Raw genomic sequence first — 20,561 nt, 5'->3', positions numbered from 1 at the left:
CACTTTTCCACATCTACCTAACCTGATCAGGTCTTAAGGTGGGGAAGATAATTCAGTTAAAAATGTATCTCATGCACATCTATAATAGCTCACAGAAGATAAGCTTTTCACAGACCATCAAGATGAACTGATGTTAAGATAAAGGTAAAATATAGACTCTTTTTCGGTCTTATTTCAGTTCAGTTTGAGTTGTAAAAGACGCTGTCTCTGAGGTCACTGTGGTTACAATGAGAACCAAGTGTTGTGACTCCCTACAAAATGAATTAAATCACCTGTTTAAATGGAGAAATTCATATATTAATTTTTACAGTGATACAATTTATTGAAAATAAATCCCAGTTTGTGCTCCTATAAAAGAGGGCCTAATAATTGGTGAATAGAAACTAAAGCATTAAAACTTCTGTGCTGAATGATATATAGTTCCCTGCAACCTCAGAGCACCATTTGTAAGGGAGGAGAGTGAAGAAGCTCTCCGAATGTGCTGTCAGTTCAGATGTCTCACCACTCTCTGCCACACACAAGTACTTACAAATTCACACACACACACACACACACACACTCGGTACAATACTGTGGTACTCCGCTGGCTATATTCCGGATTTGATTTGATAAATGCAGTCAGCCAAGCAGATGATTTAGTTTAGCACTGAAATATTGATGAATCATTTAAATGTTCCATTTCTTAATGAAGAAATTGTCTTCTTCATTATCTATGATTCATCTCATGATGTATTCCTGTGTTTCCCAAAAGTGTATAGACCTGTGTGTAGTTCCTGTTCTCGGTTCTCCTGCTCTAGTTTCAGAATGTTTTTAGTTCCTGAGCCTTGATGGAAGCAAGCATTTCTTGTGGACATTTCTTTGGTCCCATGTTAAACTGCATTTGCTATTTCAACATTGCATGCAATGACTGAAGTGCGGAAGTGGGATAATATGTACATATTTAAACTTAATTATGTACATAGGCTACATAAAACATACTCTCTATAACATAATGTAATTGATAGAGGCCTGTGCTGTACTTTGTCTGTGAATGAACCACTCTTTTGTAAAACCTCCAGACTTAGTGTCTCTCTCTCTCTCTCTTTTTCCCTCTCTCTCTCTCTCTCTCTCTCTCTTTCTATTTCTGACACATCCTGATTGGCACAGTTCAGAAACTAAGCAGCCCCTCACAATCTGCTTCATTACTTCAGCTTGTCCTTATAGTTTGGATGACTGGACCAAACACATATCCCTTGGACTGAAAGGGATTCAATAAAAACTCATCTCATCTCTGTTCTCATTTAAAGCTGTCTAACTCCCCTGAGAGTTTTGTTTGTCGACTTGTCATTAGGCATCTCTTCAATCACACTCTGAGATGAAATGTCTAATGGCACAGTGTCTACTTGCCCAGTAAGCAAGAAAACACTCTAATCTTTCCTACCGCTGCACAAAATAGAAATAAAGCATTTGAAACTTACAGAAGCGGTGACATAAATTGCAGAACTGGAGAAGAAAGCTACTGCTGTAATAAAATACCATAAATCTTTCTGAAAGCAATCTTGATAATGGTTCTTCAAAAAATATTTCCTCACACATGCTGGTTTATGTTCAGTACAGTACGCAGCTACGCAACAAGTACATCATAACCGTGAAAAAAGCAAAATCAAACACTCTGTAAATCCTGTAATGATTATCTTCAAAAGCTAAACATATCAAAGCACCATCAGTCCTGGTCCTGGAGATTCACCACCTTCTCAGCATACTTCTCTACACTAATGGAGTTTACTGTCAGTCATTTTGACGGTGCTTACTGAAAGTCCATAACAGCTAAGCTCGAGTCTTGCAAATACCGCAATTTAATTAGTCTGCCAACCATTCTTATGAAGTTTTGCACAGAGGGTAATCAGTGTTAAGAAATTCTACTCCTGACAAATGTTTGATGGTGAATTATATCAATAACTTAGTGTAATAAAAGCAGCTGGTGTCTACAGATAAATGAACAGGGTCAGGAGAATCAATTATCTCACGTCTTCCAAACCAAAGAGGTCACGTTTGTCATATTTTATCCATACTGACACTAAAACACTAATGAAATGGCCTGAGCAATACCAACATACTTAAGCTGAGTGTCTGTGAGGGTTGCAGTTTATTTAAACTTATCCTTTAAAAGTGTATGGAAAATTGGACAAGATAATGACCTCTTATATAAGACAAGAACATTTAAATGAGTTAACATTTTATTAAAAAAAAAAAGGGAGAGATTGTCAGCGTACAAGATGATGGCGCCATAAACAACAATCACTAATGGATACTCATCTATAGCTGCTTGCCTTGGATGGCTGGCAACCAAACTGCATTTAGTAATTACCACGCAAGTGTTTATATAATATCTATATGTAAGCACAATATAACTTCCAAGTAGACATATCATATTTTTACTCTGTGCTTAAACAGTTGTGTAAAATAGATGTCTACTACAATTTACAATTTCGTATTTCACAGGCGCTTTTAAACCAAAGTGACTTACAATTAGTGCATCAATCAGGTTTAGTTCACTACCTCATAAGCAAAAGATCGCAATAGGAATGCAAATTAATTATTACACATAGACAACTCTGTAGTATGTGGAGCTTACACCTGCAGTAATTATTAATGACACATAGACCTGCCCTTTAATGTGAGAAACACAATGCTGCATAAAAACAGCAAAGGGTGATAAAAACAAAAACACTGCTGTCTCTCTCTCTCTCTCTCTCTCTCTCTCTCTCTCTCTCAGCATGAGACATTTGTATGAAGAGTCACTTTAGAGAATCCATATCACAGCATCGAAACTATTTTTTTGCGAAACATTCTTGTTTACCAACTCTCTCGGTTTACAAGGTATGTGATATCTCAACATAACCTCCCAGAGATGATCTCTGCTTGCTTTCAACATTTCTTACACAACTCTGCAGAGTGTTCTCTCTCTCTCTCTCTCTCTCTCTCGTTCTTTCTTTCCCTCTGTCTCTGGTTGTACATATATATTTAGCTCAGTGGCTGACTCAAGAGCCTTTGTGAAGAAGAGTCAGACTCAAAGCAAATTCACACCCATAAGCAATAATGAGCCATCTCTACCGTGAGTTCTGGCCACTGACATGGAGAGGCAAGCTGGGAAAAAATAATAACACAGAAATCAGTGGACTGACAGCATTAGCGTGATGCTCTAGGTCTGTGGAGCCTTAACAGAAACCAATACAATAACAGCTGCAGAGCAGGAATTGAAAACGGCACGTTCTCAATGCTGCAGTTGTATCATTAATGGGTAAAATGTTTCTCAGAGTAAACCAGATGATATTGCAGCACTTCTGAACATTGACACGCATAACATGCATGTCATGAAAACTTCAGTACCAAAGTGACACATTATTCCCTGCATACATTTTCGAGTTATGTAATCTATGCTTAAATTTATCTGCCTTGTGCCTTAAGACAAATAAATTGCATTTCCATATGTACACTTTAATTTAGAACAACAGATGGTGTCACGTTTGTTTTGTGATACAAAGCAAAGCGATTTCATATGATTAACACACAGCAAATGTTATAGCTTTAATGCGTCTATTAATGGCATGCAATGAGATGTGAGTTACGGAAATGACGGCGTACATAAAAGAATATAATTTGATGTGCATCATGTGAAATTAGAGATGATCAGACAAGCAGCCTACTATAAGTGTGGAAGTTTAAAATGTCCCAAGCAGGTCTACTGTCTCTATAGAAGCAACCAGATCATTTGCTATGTTCGTATTTGACTGTCAAATAGCCTAAGCAATGAGAACAGCAGTGGTTACGCTTATCAAGTTGTTCGCCCATATCACCAAAGGTTTGCATTCCCAACGAAAACACTGAAATAAACTGGATTTTAGAGAACTCTTAAACAACCAACCAAACAAACAAACAAAAAAAACCCTGCAACGAGGTAAACTAGAAAGTTTTAATGAGAGGAGAGTATTTGCCATCGTTAACTACCTGAGGTAAAATTGGCTCATGGTTCATGCAACTGACAAGTGAAAGACGAAGCACATCCAGATTCAGGTTCTTGTAAATGATGAATGTCTATTAAAACGTACCCATGCATAATTTAGATAATGGTTACATATCTGCTCCTTTCTTAGTGATCTGCATATATTTGGTCATTTTGTATTTTGCTATGCTGTGTCATTTCGTTTTTGATTTGACATTATGCTCACAGTGAAAACGCACAGATTCTATCAGTCTATGGATGACCACGTAGAGTGAGTTGCTGTCGGCTGCGACAAATTATCTCGCAAAATTCCTTATATAATTATCGATCAGAAACACGTGCTGATTCGCTGTATTATCTATATCTATGCATGCAATATTTAACACTTTTGTGATGCGCTGTCAAATTAGAAACGATTTTAATAGTTGTTGTTTAAGCATAGACATTCGTGAGATTGTCGTAGCAGGCGAATGGAAGTCGACGCATTCGAAGGATGCTGCAGGTTGATTCTCAAACTGTTTCGACACATGCTGCTCTCAGCAGGACTGCGGTACCTTTGACCAGCATCGCTCTCAAACGAACCCATCGTTCGGACTGGCATCCCTGTATTGAGCCATGTAGAGTCCGTGCTTTTCCGAGCCTCGGTCTTCACGTCCGGGTCGATCTCTGACGGCGACTCCGTCCTCTTGGCTCCAGCCATTCCTCCAGGATCGAAGTTACCACCAGTAGAGAATGACCAGGGTTGTAGCGTATGTCAACGAGGGCTCATAGTTCGCCCACTACCGAAGACTGGCGCCTATAAACACATCTGCTGCTAGACCAAGCAGGGTTTTACTGCTCTTACTCATCACGAATCCACAATGCGATTAGAGCGTGAATGGAACACTGCCTGGATTGACGCGCCTTTATTGGGTTAGCGCACCATTTGCGAAATTCTACATCTTCACTGCGCAAGACCTGCTAACGGGGTTCTTATAAAGAGTCACATTACCTGTATGTCAATTCATCATTTTCTAACAATGATTATAAGGAAGTGTTTGAGTTCCGAGTTTCAACCGATGTATCAGTCGTATTGCATAAAATTATTGAAGAGTAAGAAGGTTGCGGTTTTTAAAGTTCAAGGTAAAGGTTCCAGTCATTGCGCATTTTCACAGGGTTCCTTGTTCCACAAAATAAGGGCAAATCCTCCAGCGATCAATCCTGAAATCCCCGTAAACACACACACACACACACACAAACACACACACACACAGCTTACTGTACCTAAAGAATAATAACCTAACCCCAATTCTACCCCTTACCCTAATCTTAATCATATATTTTGACACTTATTATTTTACCAGTGACAACAATATCTTGTAGAAAAAGACATTACAGTTCGGGGGATCAGCAAATGTGCCCATAAAACCATCACTTGTCAGATGTTTATATACATCATTTCTTCCACATAACATCAAAAACATGTTACACACACACACACACACACACACACACACACCCCATTAAATCTGCACCCAACACTTTACTTTGATGGTCCCCCTGTAGATACTCAGCAGACTAAAAGAGGCATGTCAACAACATATCTGTTGACTATCAACAAAGGATCATCTGTAGACAGTTCAAATATCATTAAGATATATATACCTACATACTATCAACTAACTATATTAGACATGACCTTAATATTTCTGATTATGATCTACAGGGAGATGCTAGTAAATGCTCAAGTGACTTTCAATAAGTTATACACTGATGATCAGGTAAATTAACAGGGAGATATTTGTAGATGATCAACTGACTATGAAAACAATATCTACAGATGATCAGGTAAACAAACAGGGAGATACTTGTAGATGATCAAGTGACTATAAATACAATATGAACAGATAATCAGGTACATGTGGTAACCAGCTCAACATTCATCTGTAGATAGTGAGCATATTATCAGTATTATTTCTGTAAATTGTGACAGACTCTCTATAGTTTTCACATTGATAGATCAGTCTTTCAGCAGACTCTCAATAAAAGCTTCACATCATTCTTGGCTCCTCTGAAAAGTTGTCCCCTTGTTTTTATACAAATATATGGGTGTTCAGTTAACTATCAGTGGTTAACTATCAACTGCTAGTTTGAGGAGAGTCACTAAGGCCTGTACCAACTCTCTGGTAACGACCTGTATGTTTGAATTTGCACCATCCAAATAAAGTGAAACATTATTTCATTAAGTATACAATGTACAACTTGCTTATTTCAGCTTCAATGTTGTATTATTGGTAAATGGTCATTATCAGACGCTGCTGAAATACTCCCAAAAATCCACCGAACATTGAACCTGAAATAAGCAAGTTGTACATTGTATACTTAATGAAATAATGAGAGGTGTTTGGGAAACAATTTAAGGAAGTTTAAAAAGTACAGGCCATCATTCTTTTACTTTCAGATGTTTAATCAACATGAAATTATTATTATGTTGAGTTCTTACAGGAAGAACAAACCAAAAGACACAATACTATGTATCAATACTGTCAATGCTCAACACAGTCACCCAGTCCACGCAGTGCCTGGGAATCAATCAAATCAAAAGTCATCATTTTTCTACAGATGAATTTACATGTGTGTGCATGTATGTGTGTATATACATATATATATATATATATATATATATATATATATATATATATACATATATATATAATTTTTTTATCACTTTTTGAAATATTTTGGTTGTTTATTGAATAACCCATAGGTATTAAATACGTAGTAGAAAAGTGTAAGTCCCTCTCCCTTTTGTGTGTTAGGCATCTCATACATTCTCTGATATTATCCCAACATTTACTGGCTGCCATACCTGCCTATTGGAGGTGGTGACTACAGTTAGTGCTTTTCTGATTGTTTTAATTTCCCACGTATACTGATGTTCGCAACGCGTTCTTTGCAAAAGTACCAGAAACAGACAAATGACTACAACTGGTAAACAATAGTGTACATCTGAATTTCTGCATGACGCAGTAAAGGCTCCAGCATTCCTTCACAGCAGTGAGTTGATTTCAAAACGTGGGCTGTATGCAATCATTGGACAGTGAAGCGAGGATGAAACATAATTTCCAGAATTCTAGATGCTGTAGAGCTGAGACCACACTATTGCATAGAACAGGTACAATTAAAAGTTGGTCTAAGACAATTTTTGCCCACAAACCATCCATTAAGTTCACAAACATATTTAATTCACTGTTTAAATGTGTTTTTACAAACAGAGTGACTGGCTCAGTTGGTGCGCAATATACAGTGCAGGAAATTTTTTGAGTTTGCTCAGCTTCCCAAAGCCTATTATACCACTGACAATGCTTAGCACCCCCATATGGTGGGGTCAGGTGATGTTAGATTTGGCTTACATGCTGCCACTTCTCTGGATATAGGCCTATAAAAAATACATATACCCATGTATATTTACTCTGCACTATGTTTAATCCCATCTGCATTTCAGCAGGAATTTTACCAACCTTGCTCTATTCTGTGCATGTTCGGATGTGTGAAACAGAGACAGCAAAGTTTTCCTACCTACAGCAAAAATAGTATTCCACCCATATTTCTATGGCTGTATTAAAGAATGGGACCCACAAGAATTTAATGATCATTAATCATGCTTTTATAATATTTCTAACATGCAAAAGGCCGCTTTAGAGGCACATGGGGGAGGAAATCATGGGTGTTTAGGAAGTTGCAGATCCGTCCCTCCTACAGAAGCATGTTAGGAGACGCAGCGTTATTGTTAGTGATGAGTGGCATGCATATTCTGAACTTTCTCGCAGAGGATGTACATAACACACAGTCAGTCACAGTGTGAATTGTGTAAGTCTAACCACAGGAGCATGCACACAAAACATTGAAAGGGCCTGGCCAACCTTCAAAAAAGAGGTGTGGCGCTTGTGTGCCAGTCGGTCTGAGATGGCACTCAGAGACCAGCTTGTGTTCATTGAGTGGATATACTGACTGGGGAGGAGACACAAACAGGGAGTACTTGGGAGACTTATAAATGACATCAGAATGTTTCAGTAGACAGAAACTGGACACTGACTGGCTTAAACACACTGGACATTGCACAAAAGACACCATGGTTTCTTTTGTTTTTATCTTATGTTCGTTAAACAGTTTAAGTGGAAAAATGATGACTTTTGATTTGATTGATTCCCCGGCACTGCATTGACTGGGTGGCTGTGTTGAGTATGACAGTATTGACACATAGTATTGTGTATTTTGGTTTGTTCTTCCCATCAAAATGCAACATAATAATAATTTTAGGTTTACTAAACATCTGGAAGTGAAACAATCATGGCCTGGGCTTTTTAACTTCCTTAAATTGTTTCCCAAACACCTTTTTGTGCTGATTCTGTAAGTCAGGATATTTTGAAGTGACAGTATTATGAGAAAATGGTCATTATCAGACATGCTGTTGAAATACTCCCAAAAAGCCACTGAACATTGAAGCTGAAATAAGCAAGTTGTACATTGTATACTTAATGAAATAATGTTTCACTTTATTTGGATGGTGCAAATTCAAACATACAGGTCGTTACCAGAGAGTTGGTACAGGCCTTAGTGACTCTCCTCAAACTAGCAGTTGATAGTTAACCACTGATAGTTAACTGAACATCCATATATTTGTATAAAAACAAGGGGACAACTTTTCAGAGGGGCCAAGAATGATGTGAAGCTTTTATTGAGAGTCTGCTGAAAGACTGATCTATCAATGTGAAAACTACAGAGAGTCTGTCTCACTTTACAGAAATAATACTGATAATATGCTCACTATCTACAGATGAATGTTGAGCTGGTTACCAACCAACCAACATGATGCAGCAAGTTTTGAGTAATGGTCTGGTGTTAAAAATTTCCAATCTGTGAAGAGAGTATGAAATAAACTGTGACACACACATTATCTTCTGTGACTTAAATGATTGTCATAAACAGAGAAAGTGGAATTACATTAAACTGAGCCATGCGTTACTGTCAATATAGAGCCAAGCAAATATGCTGAGATGAACAAGCATATCTCCACACAAAACTAAATAATGAATAAGCCACAATCACAAGCACTTGTGTTGATGTTAGACTTGTGTTGATGTTAGAATACTTGTGTTGATGTTAGAATAAAGAGGTTATATTAAAGACGTGGTCTGAGATTGCTTTGTAAACCAAAGAGCTTTATAGCATAAAGAGAATCTACATTGACTCTTGCACTACTGATGCGAATGTTTGCATAACATGACTGTATCTGTAGTTAGGCCACTCATGAGGGATGATTTTATATTCTCTTGATGTTTTTATATTTTATATTTGTCTCTATCCAAATGAGTTTATGGCTAAATGGCATTAACAATAAATGGCAGCATTATGTAATCCATTATAGCAATATCATGGCCCATTGTAAGAATTAACATTGGATACATCAAGCTGTGGCTGTTTCTGAATACTCCTCAGGCAAAACATAGAAAGAAAACTTAGATTAAATAAATGTACAGTATATTTTCACCGAAGGTTGTGTTAGAAGGTTGTGTTACACTGTGCACATGTAGTAGTTAATGTAATTCTCAGTGTGAATGAGCACATCTCCATCTAATGAGAAGTCACTACAAAAACTACTGGCAACTTTGATGAAGATATGAAGATATAATGAACTACACATGATGCTTCAAAATGTTGGAAAACTATATTTTTTCAAATGCAAAACTCCAAGTATCATTAAAAAAGATGAGTCATGCCACCAAGTCATTACACACTAATTATTAAAAGAATGAAATATGGTTACCATAATTCAGGAGGTGGAGAATAACCTCAAGGGCCATAGCAATACATGCACTTGCACTTTTTAGTGAAAGCAATTGAAGTGACTGAGGTTTTCTGAAAATTTATTGGAATTGGATGAGGTAAAAATTTAGCTCTTTGGCAAAACACATCAGTGGCGTATTTCACCTAAAGATGCAGAAAACAACCCGATACCCACTGCAAATGATGATGATGGATCTTTAATGTATGCAGCTGTTTCGTTTCCACTGGTCACAAGGTTCCTCGAGGGTACAGTGGCATGAATGTGACAAAGAACCTGCACATTTTCCAAACAATGTTGACACTTGGCTATTAGCGTATGCTCAACTAACGCAATGACCTCAAGCACACTGCAGAACACAAAGGAATAGTTAACAGACCACAAAATCAGCATATTGCTACGACCTTTGCAGTCACCAGACTTAAATCCTTGAATCAAGACAATCCTTAAACACAGTCTGAGAACAGACTAAAGGATATGGGCGAAGGACAAATGAATGAACTTGCTCTTGTTTAGCAACAAAATAGACTGTAACTAATGCACAACCCAGCCATGGCCCTGAGTTTTTATTTTTGACAAGCCATAACCCTTAAACTCTCCTGACTGGCACATACTATGTATAGGCTGCGTGTCACACCAAAGGTCTGCAAACTAAGCAATGAAAATCGAAGATAACAATGAAACTTGAACAATGATCAGATTTGATAGAGTTACCTTATTGCATTACATTTAACAACTTTACTGAACAGTTCTTATACAGCTTCAGTTCTCAAAGATGAACATTTACACTTATAGATTGCTCTCTTGGTGATTTCATGGTTATATGGAAGTTACAAAACAAGAGGCTACATAATATTGCAAAGCATGCTGGGCACGTTCACTGTAGGAAGCCATTTTTGTTAAGCCATTCGACCGAATGAACTGCTGAGGGGCTCTTAATACAACACACGTTGCTTGCATTATTTATAGTACACAGAATGGTGCTCAGAGTGGTGCTCAGAATCCTCCCTGGTTATCTGAGGGAAGAGTAAGAAAACTAGGCATAGTACAAAGGTTGCAGGCAAGTCAACTGTCACACCTCTTACTCCCTCCATTGGTCAGTGTAGTTTCTCAGGCTTAATTCAGTCAATTATTCAATCGTTGCTTTCACTTGTTTTCTGTTTATTACCTCTTCACTTATTAACGGTATATATATACTTGTTTTCTGTTTATTACCTCCTTACTTATTAACGGTGTATTGTGAACATCTCTGTGTGTGTGTGTATATATATATATATATATATGAGGGGTTGCACAGAGTACTCGAGCATTCGAGTACTCGAGCAGTTACATCAATTCTCGATTTTGTACATTATCGTTGAGTACCCGCTAATCGCGTGATGCGTGATGCACACTCAGTCTCCAGTTAGAACCCTTAGTAAACAAGAGGAATGAGGGCGACAGCATAAAAGGGTGAATTGATTGTTTGTTTGCTTAATTGTTGTATTTCATTGTGTAAATTTTCTTTGCCTACTGTCTTGTGATGAAATAAACGTGCAGCATTTGTGAGTTGTGGACGGATTTCTCAAGGATGGCTCTATCGAGTCTGTCATATAATAGGAAAGCTACTAACGCGGCTAAACAAATTAATGTTGTTAAAAGATAGATGCAAGTAAATATGACTAATTTAATTTTTAAGTTGGTTAGGCTTACTAATGATCACCAGGCCAAAAACAGCCGCTACATCTAAACACAATTAAAACATTTAACGGAAAAATAATTCTGCATTTTCAAGGTTACCTGGGTTGAAACCCACTACAGTGTGCACAACACGCTTTGTTGACTGAGCTTTCTATCTTGGCCTACTGTAGAATGTTGGTAACAATAATGTTAAAATACCGTAGGTTTACTTCACCATTGCGTAAGGTAAGACCAAGTGTTATCCTCATATCATATTGTTTATGCTTTGCCCTATGCACCTGGACCAAACGCATCATAGTTGCATAGTCTTTTAACTGATGCAGTATATACATACACTACCGGTCAAAAGTTAGAACACCCCCATTTTTTTCGGTTTTATTGGAATTTAAGCAGCTCACGTCCAGTGAATGACTTGAAAAGGAAAAAAGGTAGGCGGTAAGCTCCCAGACGTTCAGGAAAAAAAAAGTTTAGGTTACCAAAAACTGAAAAATAACGTACATTTCAGAGTTATAAAAAAGGCCTTTTCAGGGAACAGGTAATGGGCTTACAGTTTACAGCTTTTCTGCAGCAGTGGAAGTAAATTAAATCTTTAAAGTTGATGCAAACAATTCCTACAGGTGTTCTAACTTTTGTTGATTACTTAGAAACTGTCTGTCTGTATAAAAGCAGTGTTAGAACAGACTATGTTACTAGCCCCCTCTGAAGCATTATTTGGATAATATTGCACTGCAGGAAGTAGCATATTGCTATCATAATGGCAAGAAAAAGGCAATTAACAAAGGAAGTCAGACAAACCATTATAACCTTAAGGAGTGTAGGTCTTTCCTTTAGACAGATTGCAAAGAGAGCCAAAGTGTCAGTGAGTACAGTTTCCCACACCATCAAAAGGCATTTGAAAACTGGAGGAAACTCTGACAGGAAGAGGTCTAGCAGACCCAAAGCCACAACAGAAGCAGAAGAAAAGTTTCTGAGAGTCAGCAGCTTGTGTGACAGACGTCTCACAGGACAACAGCTTCAACCACAACTTAACAGTGGTCGAAGTAAGCAAATATCAGTTTCAACTGTTAAGAGAAGACTTCGAGCTGCAGGTTTGAGAGGTTGTGTGGCAGTAAGAAAGCCATTGCTAAAGTGGCAAAATAAGAGGAAGAGGCTTGCCTGGGCCCTGAAACACCAGCACTGGACTGTTGAAGACTGGAAGAAGGTCTTATGGACCAATGAATAAAAATTTGAAATTTTCGGTTCATCACACAGCGTTTTTGTATGCCACCGAGTAGGTGAAAGGATGGTTCCTCAGTGTGTGACACCGACTGTCAAACATGGAGGAGGAAGTGTGATGGTTTGGGGCTCTTTTGCTGGATCCAGGGTTAGTGACTTGCACCGAGTGACTAGCACCCTGAACCAAAAGGGCTACCACAGCATTTTGCAGCGCCATGCAATACCCTCTGGTCTACGCCTAGTTGGTCAGGGGTTCACCCTACAACAAGATAATGACCCGAAACACCCTATGTTTACCTCCACCCTATGTCAGAACTACCTTAGAAGAAAAGAACAAGACGGTAGGCTTCAAATCATGGAATGGCCAGCACAGTCTCCAGACTTAAACCCCATCGAGCTTGTTTGGGATGAAGTGGACAGAAGGGTGAAGGCAAAGCGACCAACAAATGCAACACATTTGTGGGAATGTCTGCGACATTGTTGGAAAGAACTTTCAGAACAATATTTGAGTTCCATTGTCGAAAGAATGCCACAAGTGTGTTCAGCTGTTATATCTGCAAAAGGTGGCTACTTTGATGAGTCAAAAATTTAGACTAATTGTGTTAAACGGAAAAAAATTCTATGACTTCTTTTTTTAACTCCAACTGTTTATTTTTGTTCTACGCTTTAATTTCAGAGTACACTGAGACATTAAACTGCGTAAATTTCAATAAAAACTGGAAATATGGAGGTGTTCTAAAACTTTTGACCGGTAGTGTATATGTATATGTGTGTATGTATATATCTGTGTATATATATATATGCTTTCCTGTTAGGAGGTATTGATATCCTTGCCCCTGTTTATATCATGGTCTTGTTTAGTTCTTTTATGCCTCACAGGTCCGTTCCTGTTTATTATTATAATACTCTGCGTGCGTGTGCATACAAATTCCTGACACGTTCATGACATCGACAATATCAGATTCAGTCAGTCAAGAGCAATAACAAATCAGTGATATAGAAATATTCAAATACACATTTAAGTGCTGTAATATAAATGTTTGCAATTAATAAGTACTGGAATGTATAACTGTCAAAATTTGTTCTTGAGAAGTGCATTTGATTTACTCTACGTTTTGCCAACTAGTTCGCTGGATGGATTAATCAAAGTGTGAATTCAAGTGTGACAGGGCTGTATAAACGGGGGAAGTAACAGAGACGTCACCTTGATGTGCCTAATATCATTGACACAATTTAATTCTTTGTTGAAGGTGTATGACCTATTAGTTTAACACTAAAACATAATCTGACATTCTGCAATTAACTGGAATTTTACGCTACTCATTATTTTAGACAAAAAGATCAACTGATTCTTTCACATGTCCCTCATATGATTCATTTTTTTTTTTCACCTACAGTATCTCAAGACGAATAACATGCAGTGCCCAAAGGATCACATACGTAAATTATTAACAAATAATTCATTACAAATTTACTAGCACAAAATTAAAATGACTGCATTCAGGTTGTGTTTTCATACACATGCGCTGATGAGGCTTAAGAGGCCAAATTTTCATAATTTGGTGTTCATAATTTTCAACACTTTTTTTTTTTTTCAAAGAAAGTCATCTGCGCGTCGTACAACGGAAAGCTGCAGAATGAAATCATCTCTAATGAGATAATTATCAGAGGGCTGAAAAAGGGCTCTTAGGTGGATATAATGAGCATGGCATGTCTCTGATATCCTTCAGTCTACTTAGCTACAGTCCTCTGTTACATAACACACTCCAGTGAATAGTGCAGGCGTTCTATCGCCAATACAGAGATTAAACAGTGATACCTGGTGGTAATTATAAGAACTACAACATTTCATAAAATCATTTCTCTTCATTTTTTATATCGTTGTTTATATTAAACGTGAAATCCTAAGTATTAAATTAAATCTGTACTGCTCTCTTTTCAAACATATTCTCTGACAGTAAATGAAAGACCACACAGCACCACTTGCAGACACTGAGCAAACATCCACGGACTGGCCGGAACCTTCTGGCGCTCCCATTGTAAGAGACTGTGTAAACCAGAACCATGTTTAGACAAAAGCACAAATCCGCTGTAGTTGCTCACACACAGATAGCGCGGCTGGACACCCGCGCCTGGAGAGAGAACTGCCAGACAGTTGCTGGTCATGCCTGACTTATCTGTTCAGGACGGCAGATGGAAGTCGTGAGCCTCAATAATGTAACTCTGTCACAACACATTAAAGCAGAGCTATCCACAGGGACCCCCTGGCCTCCAGGGCAGCTGTCTGAATCAGCAGCAGTAGTTTCACAATGGCGAGGGAGTCGGTTAGGGCCACAAGCAAAAGCTCCAGCAAAGCAGAATGACTCCCCACTAAGGAGCACAGCACTAATAACTGAACAATATCATTCCTCCCTTTTGGAATGAACTAAGCAAAGGCATCCTGCCCACACAGACAATGACAAATGTTTAATTGTAAATCGATGACAATGTTGTTTTTGATAAGGTTAGCAAGGTGAGTTGTATAACACCCCTGTGCTTAGCTGACTAGTGTATAATAGCATACCATATTTGGAATACTTTGCTTAAAGGTAAATAATAAAATGCAAGAGTGACCTTCAGAGAGTTGTGTATTAACAAACTGTAAAGCACTGGGAGCATCAGAGAGAGCATAATAATGATAAGTGGACAACGACAAATTGTGCCAAAGGGCTATAAGCCAGTACACATTTGTGTATCTGCATTATAACAAACAAGAATGGACACCAAATAAAAAAAAAAAAAAGAGCTCCTTTTCATATTTGACCCTTCAAGCTTCAGTCAACATCCAAAATGAATTTTTTTTGAACAAACATAATCCTTGCCATGACAAATTGATCCTACAGCGAAAAAAAAGTCCTTGGAATTCCCTCAAGTTATGATCTTCCTGTAAGGCTTTGATGTGAGATTTAAGTCAAGCTAACCTCAGAATGACAACAGGTGCCTTGAGAACATTTTTAATGTAACATCGATACCTTAACATAGACAATCAATGTGGACATAAATAAACAAGAACATAAACTTGACATATCTTGCCCTAGGTCCTTTCTATGTAATGTGGCGGTGATCTGTAAATTGGAAAGTGAAAATGGGTACACAGCTGGGTCAGAGTTAGATGTATCAATATTGATGTGTCATCAATATCAACATCATAATCAATATTTGTTTGTGTGTTGTTGTTTTTTTTAATGGATAACTAGATTTGTGACACCAATCAGTAAACAAAACATGAGCGGAAATGCAGAAATCTTTATGATCAATATAACGTAAAATGCATAACTAATAAACTTTGAAGGTTGCTGTTATTGTTTTTATGTATGTCCTGACATGCTCTGAAGAATCGTGGCTACTGTAGGTGCAGCTACTAGCAGCAGAAGCACTGGATCAAGGCAATCCTCTTCACTCAAGGCCCACTGCAATCAAGGCTTTCACTGATATTGCAAAATGAGAACCACAACATCAGAAATAGAATAAACACATTAAGCAGAGCATGAACTGGATTCATTATTTCACATGCAATTAGTTTGGTTGGAATCACTTAGCAATCACTGTGAAATATTTAAAATAGCACCCCCACCCCCTCTACCCACACCCCAAATCCTCTTTAGTCTTCCAAACATCAGTGCTGTGTATTTTCATCCATATTTTGGATGTGATGTATTTGAAGGGTGTTTGAGAGGTAAACAAGGTATGAACCAAATATCTGAGGCTTTGTATTAAACCCGCTGAATCCTTCTGGGGATTTTTCTGAACTGAAATATTATTTTGGGGGATTTCTGTTTTATTTAAGAATTAAGAATTCATGAGAATGACTCTCTCTCTCTCTCTCTCTCTCTCTCTCTCTCTCTCTCTCTCTCTCTCCCCTCCCCCCCCCTTTCTCTCTCTCACTCTATAAATGTATAGATGTATAGATGTATGTAATGTATGTATAGAAAAGCATGTCCATTTCTTTTGACGAGCAGTTTTACCCTTCATTAATGCTGCTCATTTTGTGCCGATGAGCCAAGGCCTGAACAGTGCCAGCTCATTTTATTGTCAATACACAGTAACAGGGCTGATTTGTTGTGTGCTTTTGAAGGTATCTGATGCTCACCCACTCACTGCATGGCTGTGACTAATCCTTGCCCTTAGTCTAGACTAGAGGAGATGCCCACTAAAGTAAGGACATGTGACAGCGACAACATCCAGCCATCCCTCCAGCTTATCAAACGTCATGCCCACATGAGACAACCATACCTACAGATATACAGTAATAGCCAATGCATTTATGTTCACACCAAGTACCAACACCTCTGGAATGCAACACAGAGGGAGACCAAACACTTTTTGCATAGTCTAACAAAGTAATAACCACACACTGGACAAACACTTAAAGACATATGCTAACAAAGACAAGACAAACTAAACACAGTAAGCCTAAAGTACACTGACAGTGAAAAAATGAAGACATATGCATGAACAGAAACATGATGGTTTAATAACAAAATATCTTTGAAAAAATTACAGATTTATATCCATAAACCTATCAGGACAAATTTATCATCAATTTTTGATGTTACTGTTAATCTGTTAGACATTTGTCGTACAGAAAATTGTACTGTATGAACAGTATATCTGGTGTGCATGGTTCGTGGAAGGACTGTACAAGAATGGTGATATTATTCACTAGCATATAGTGAATAAAAACGAAATCCTGGAGTCACGTCTACAGGCTACAAATGACTGCAGATGTAAAAAAGCACACAGTTATTTAGATATGAGTGTCTTTGCCAGACAGTTATGGACCTCTCCTACTCCCACACACTGAATGCCACTCTGCCCTCTCTCAAACACACACACACACACACACACACACACACACACACACACACACACACACACACACATTCCCTTGGAGATAATGACAGAAGAGTGTGGAGGTTCCCTCTCTAAACACCCACACTTTTATCAAGGGCATTATACAGACGAGACTCACAAATCAGGTGTGCGCTCACACACACACACACACACACACACACACACACACACACACGCACACGCACACGCACACGCATACATACATACATGCATAAATGCACACACGCACACGCACACATGCCAATATCTGTCAAAGCTGAATTCATCATACTCTTCCAGACATGTGTATATTGAATATTTGATGTGACATGGTCTTAGCACAATGGATCCATCAATCATAAAATAATCAATATCAAAACACAGAAAAATCATCCTTGTGTCACCTATGTCAGAAACCTGAGAGAGAACTGAAATCATTTTCAAGCACCATAATCACGCCCCTTCAGTCAGTAAGATTCATCAAAAAGCCCGTCTCCTCAAAGTCATTAAGTGCTCTGGCAAGACACCTCTAAAGCTATCTGTAATTATTACAGACAATGTGCCTCTGATTAGCCCTCACCCCACACCTTCATATATACGCCCCTCCAAGTCTATTAGGCCTTTGAGTCATTATCCAAGTTTGAATGGAAATGTAACATATCCATTCCTGTCCTGGATTTGACCATGGCAACATGGATACTGTGTCTAAGGATGTTGAAAAGAATAAATCTTCACCAACATTCTTTTCTACTTCACTCCCAATACCTTTTTAGGTCTCTTTGACCAGCTAAATATAACAAACATTATTTATACATATTTAACCATAACAGGAATGAAAAGCTGACTTCAGGGCTTTGATGTAACGCATGCTGCCGGCAATAACTAGTGTGTGTGTGTGTATGCGTGTGTGTGTGTGTATGCGTGTGTGTGTGCGTGTGTACGCGTGTGTGCGTGCATGCGTGCGCGTGTATGTGTGTGTGTGTCCAAGGTCACATTCCAAGACAGATACCAAACAGACACTACGGAAGGCCATGTGGCTTATTTTGAGAATCCCAACAGTTGAAGTTGTCAAATTCAGAAATACAAAGAACAATCATCTTTAATGTCCAAATGCCAATAGTCTACACTTGACATTTAAAATGAAATATGCCCTGAGATGCTTAATTGGGTCGCTGACTAGATCTGGAGGCAGACCCAGGGTCTGTCCCTTTTAACCAATTGTAAACATGATCCTAAACAGTGGAGAAGGTATTCATACCTGACTAAGTATCTTTATCATTTAGACATATGGCATATAAGCCATGTGGTTTAAATCTCTAAGGTAAAGTCAAATGGAAATGAAACATATTGTAATCTGGTGGACCAGTAATGATGAATAGCCTGAAACAGTGGAGCCTCCTCTCCTTTGTTTACATCACAGAAAACAAAACCAAATTTAAAAAAATCCCCTGCCAATTATTCATAATTCCAAATTCAAGGTTAGAACAGTACATAAAGTTCAAAACTTAACAAGTTTGAAAAAAAAACCCTACATTCACTTAAGTCACAATCCTCTCTTTTATTTCTCTCTGAGTATCATAGAAGTCTTTTTCTTAACTGGTTATAATAGGAGATTCAATAAGATACCATGGCCTTGGAAGAGTTGCAATAAAATGATTCAACATTAATAAGAAGTACAGCATTACTTTTTGCCTTTTTTTCCCTCTTGAAAATACAACATTTTAGCACCTTGGGTGGTGAAGAAATCCGCCAGTCTGTGCAATCATGCATATCCAGTGACAGGGTCAAACTCTGCTATAAATGCACAGTTATTACGCAAACACAAAAGCACATACAGTGCATTAATAAATGATAGACTGCAACAGCATGAGAAGTCAAAAAAACAAATATCAGCAAAACAGGCTATGCAAACCAACTCATAGACAGTAGTGTTTTGTGAGGTCTCTGGTATTTATTTTGTGATAATAATTCCTTGAAGATATCTTGTACGAGCGTCTGAATTACTAGCCTTACTCCACGTTGATTAATGATTTCATTTAAACGTCTCAGAGAGCTGATCCACTTAAATTCATGAAAACATTACATATGTACCCCATTTTTTATGTGTTCCAAGCACCGTTTATGTAAATTTCATGAATGCTTTATCAGTCCCTCATGGATGCTTGAGACAGTTGCACAATCCATTCTGCTAAAGATGAGCAGTAGAGCATTAATGACAGTACCTGTCATCATTTTGAAAGTACTGGTCTCCCAGCAGCAGATCCCTGAAGCGATACCGTGGCGGAAGAGGGGGCACAACTGAATCTATCTCTGCCATCTTAAGTGCAGAAATGTCCAGAATAACCCCACTACTGTTATTCTTCTGGGCACTCTCAGAGGATGACCTGCAGAAACAAAGATACATCTGAGTACAGTAGACATACATAATAGGAAACCCATAAGAACTACCTATGAACATACTATGAAGAAACGCGCTTTGGTTGACGACTTGCAGACATGTAGAAGTACTAAAATAAGCATATTCCATATGTGATGGATACACACATAGTCTTAATCAGTTAGACAATCCTAAAGTTATGGCAAAAAGTGTGGTGTCTTGTATGACTTCCCTACAAGGGACAGGGCACAAACATTCTTAAGTTCTTAATCTTAATTTTCACTCCTAAAACATAGATGGGACTACACTTAGATGTGAACAAACACACATGCAATTCTGACTACTGTCAAACATATGAAAAGGTTTATCGTTGATGCTTTTGGGGTTTTTTTTCTTCTTTTTACCTTTCACCAGAGTTTGAGGAACGGCGAGGTAGGGCCATGGTTGCTTCTGAAAGAATTATGGGAGAAAAAGAACATTACATGATTCCCAGTTATGTACTGGTGAGGTAAAATAATGATACCCATTCTCCTTCATTACACTATTATAAATAATTGGTCTAATGCTGAAAAAAACCCCAGCATGAATCTGATTACAATCTGATTAGAGGC

At 38.1% G+C, this 20,561-nt stretch overlaps 1 protein-coding gene across 5 annotated transcripts in view; it reads right to left on the bottom strand.

Annotated features, from left to right (window-relative positions):
* The window catches only part of kcnt1b (potassium sodium-activated channel subfamily T member 1b), a 52,924-nt gene extending 33,010 nt beyond the window's left edge, over nt 1-19,914 (bottom strand). For 3 of the 5 annotated variants that reach the window (XM_030791301.1, XM_030791302.1, XM_030791303.1), the window contains exon 1: nt 19,796-19,890. In XM_030791301.1, coding sequence (XP_030647161.1) covers nt 19,796-19,890 — 95 coding nt within the window. Of the gene's footprint in view, nt 1-13,072; nt 13,076-19,795 lie in introns of all 5 variants that reach the window. The other 2 variants (XM_030791300.1, XM_030791304.1) reach the window with 2 other exon arrangements.
* Between the last annotated feature and the right edge of the window lie 647 nt (nt 19,915-20,561).

Source organism: Chanos chanos, chromosome 14 (assembly GCF_902362185.1).
Source record: "Chanos chanos chromosome 14, fChaCha1.1, whole genome shotgun sequence".
NCBI lineage: Eukaryota > Metazoa > Chordata > Actinopteri > Gonorynchiformes > Chanidae > Chanos > Chanos chanos.
This window is presented reverse-complemented; position numbering and strand designations above follow the sequence as displayed.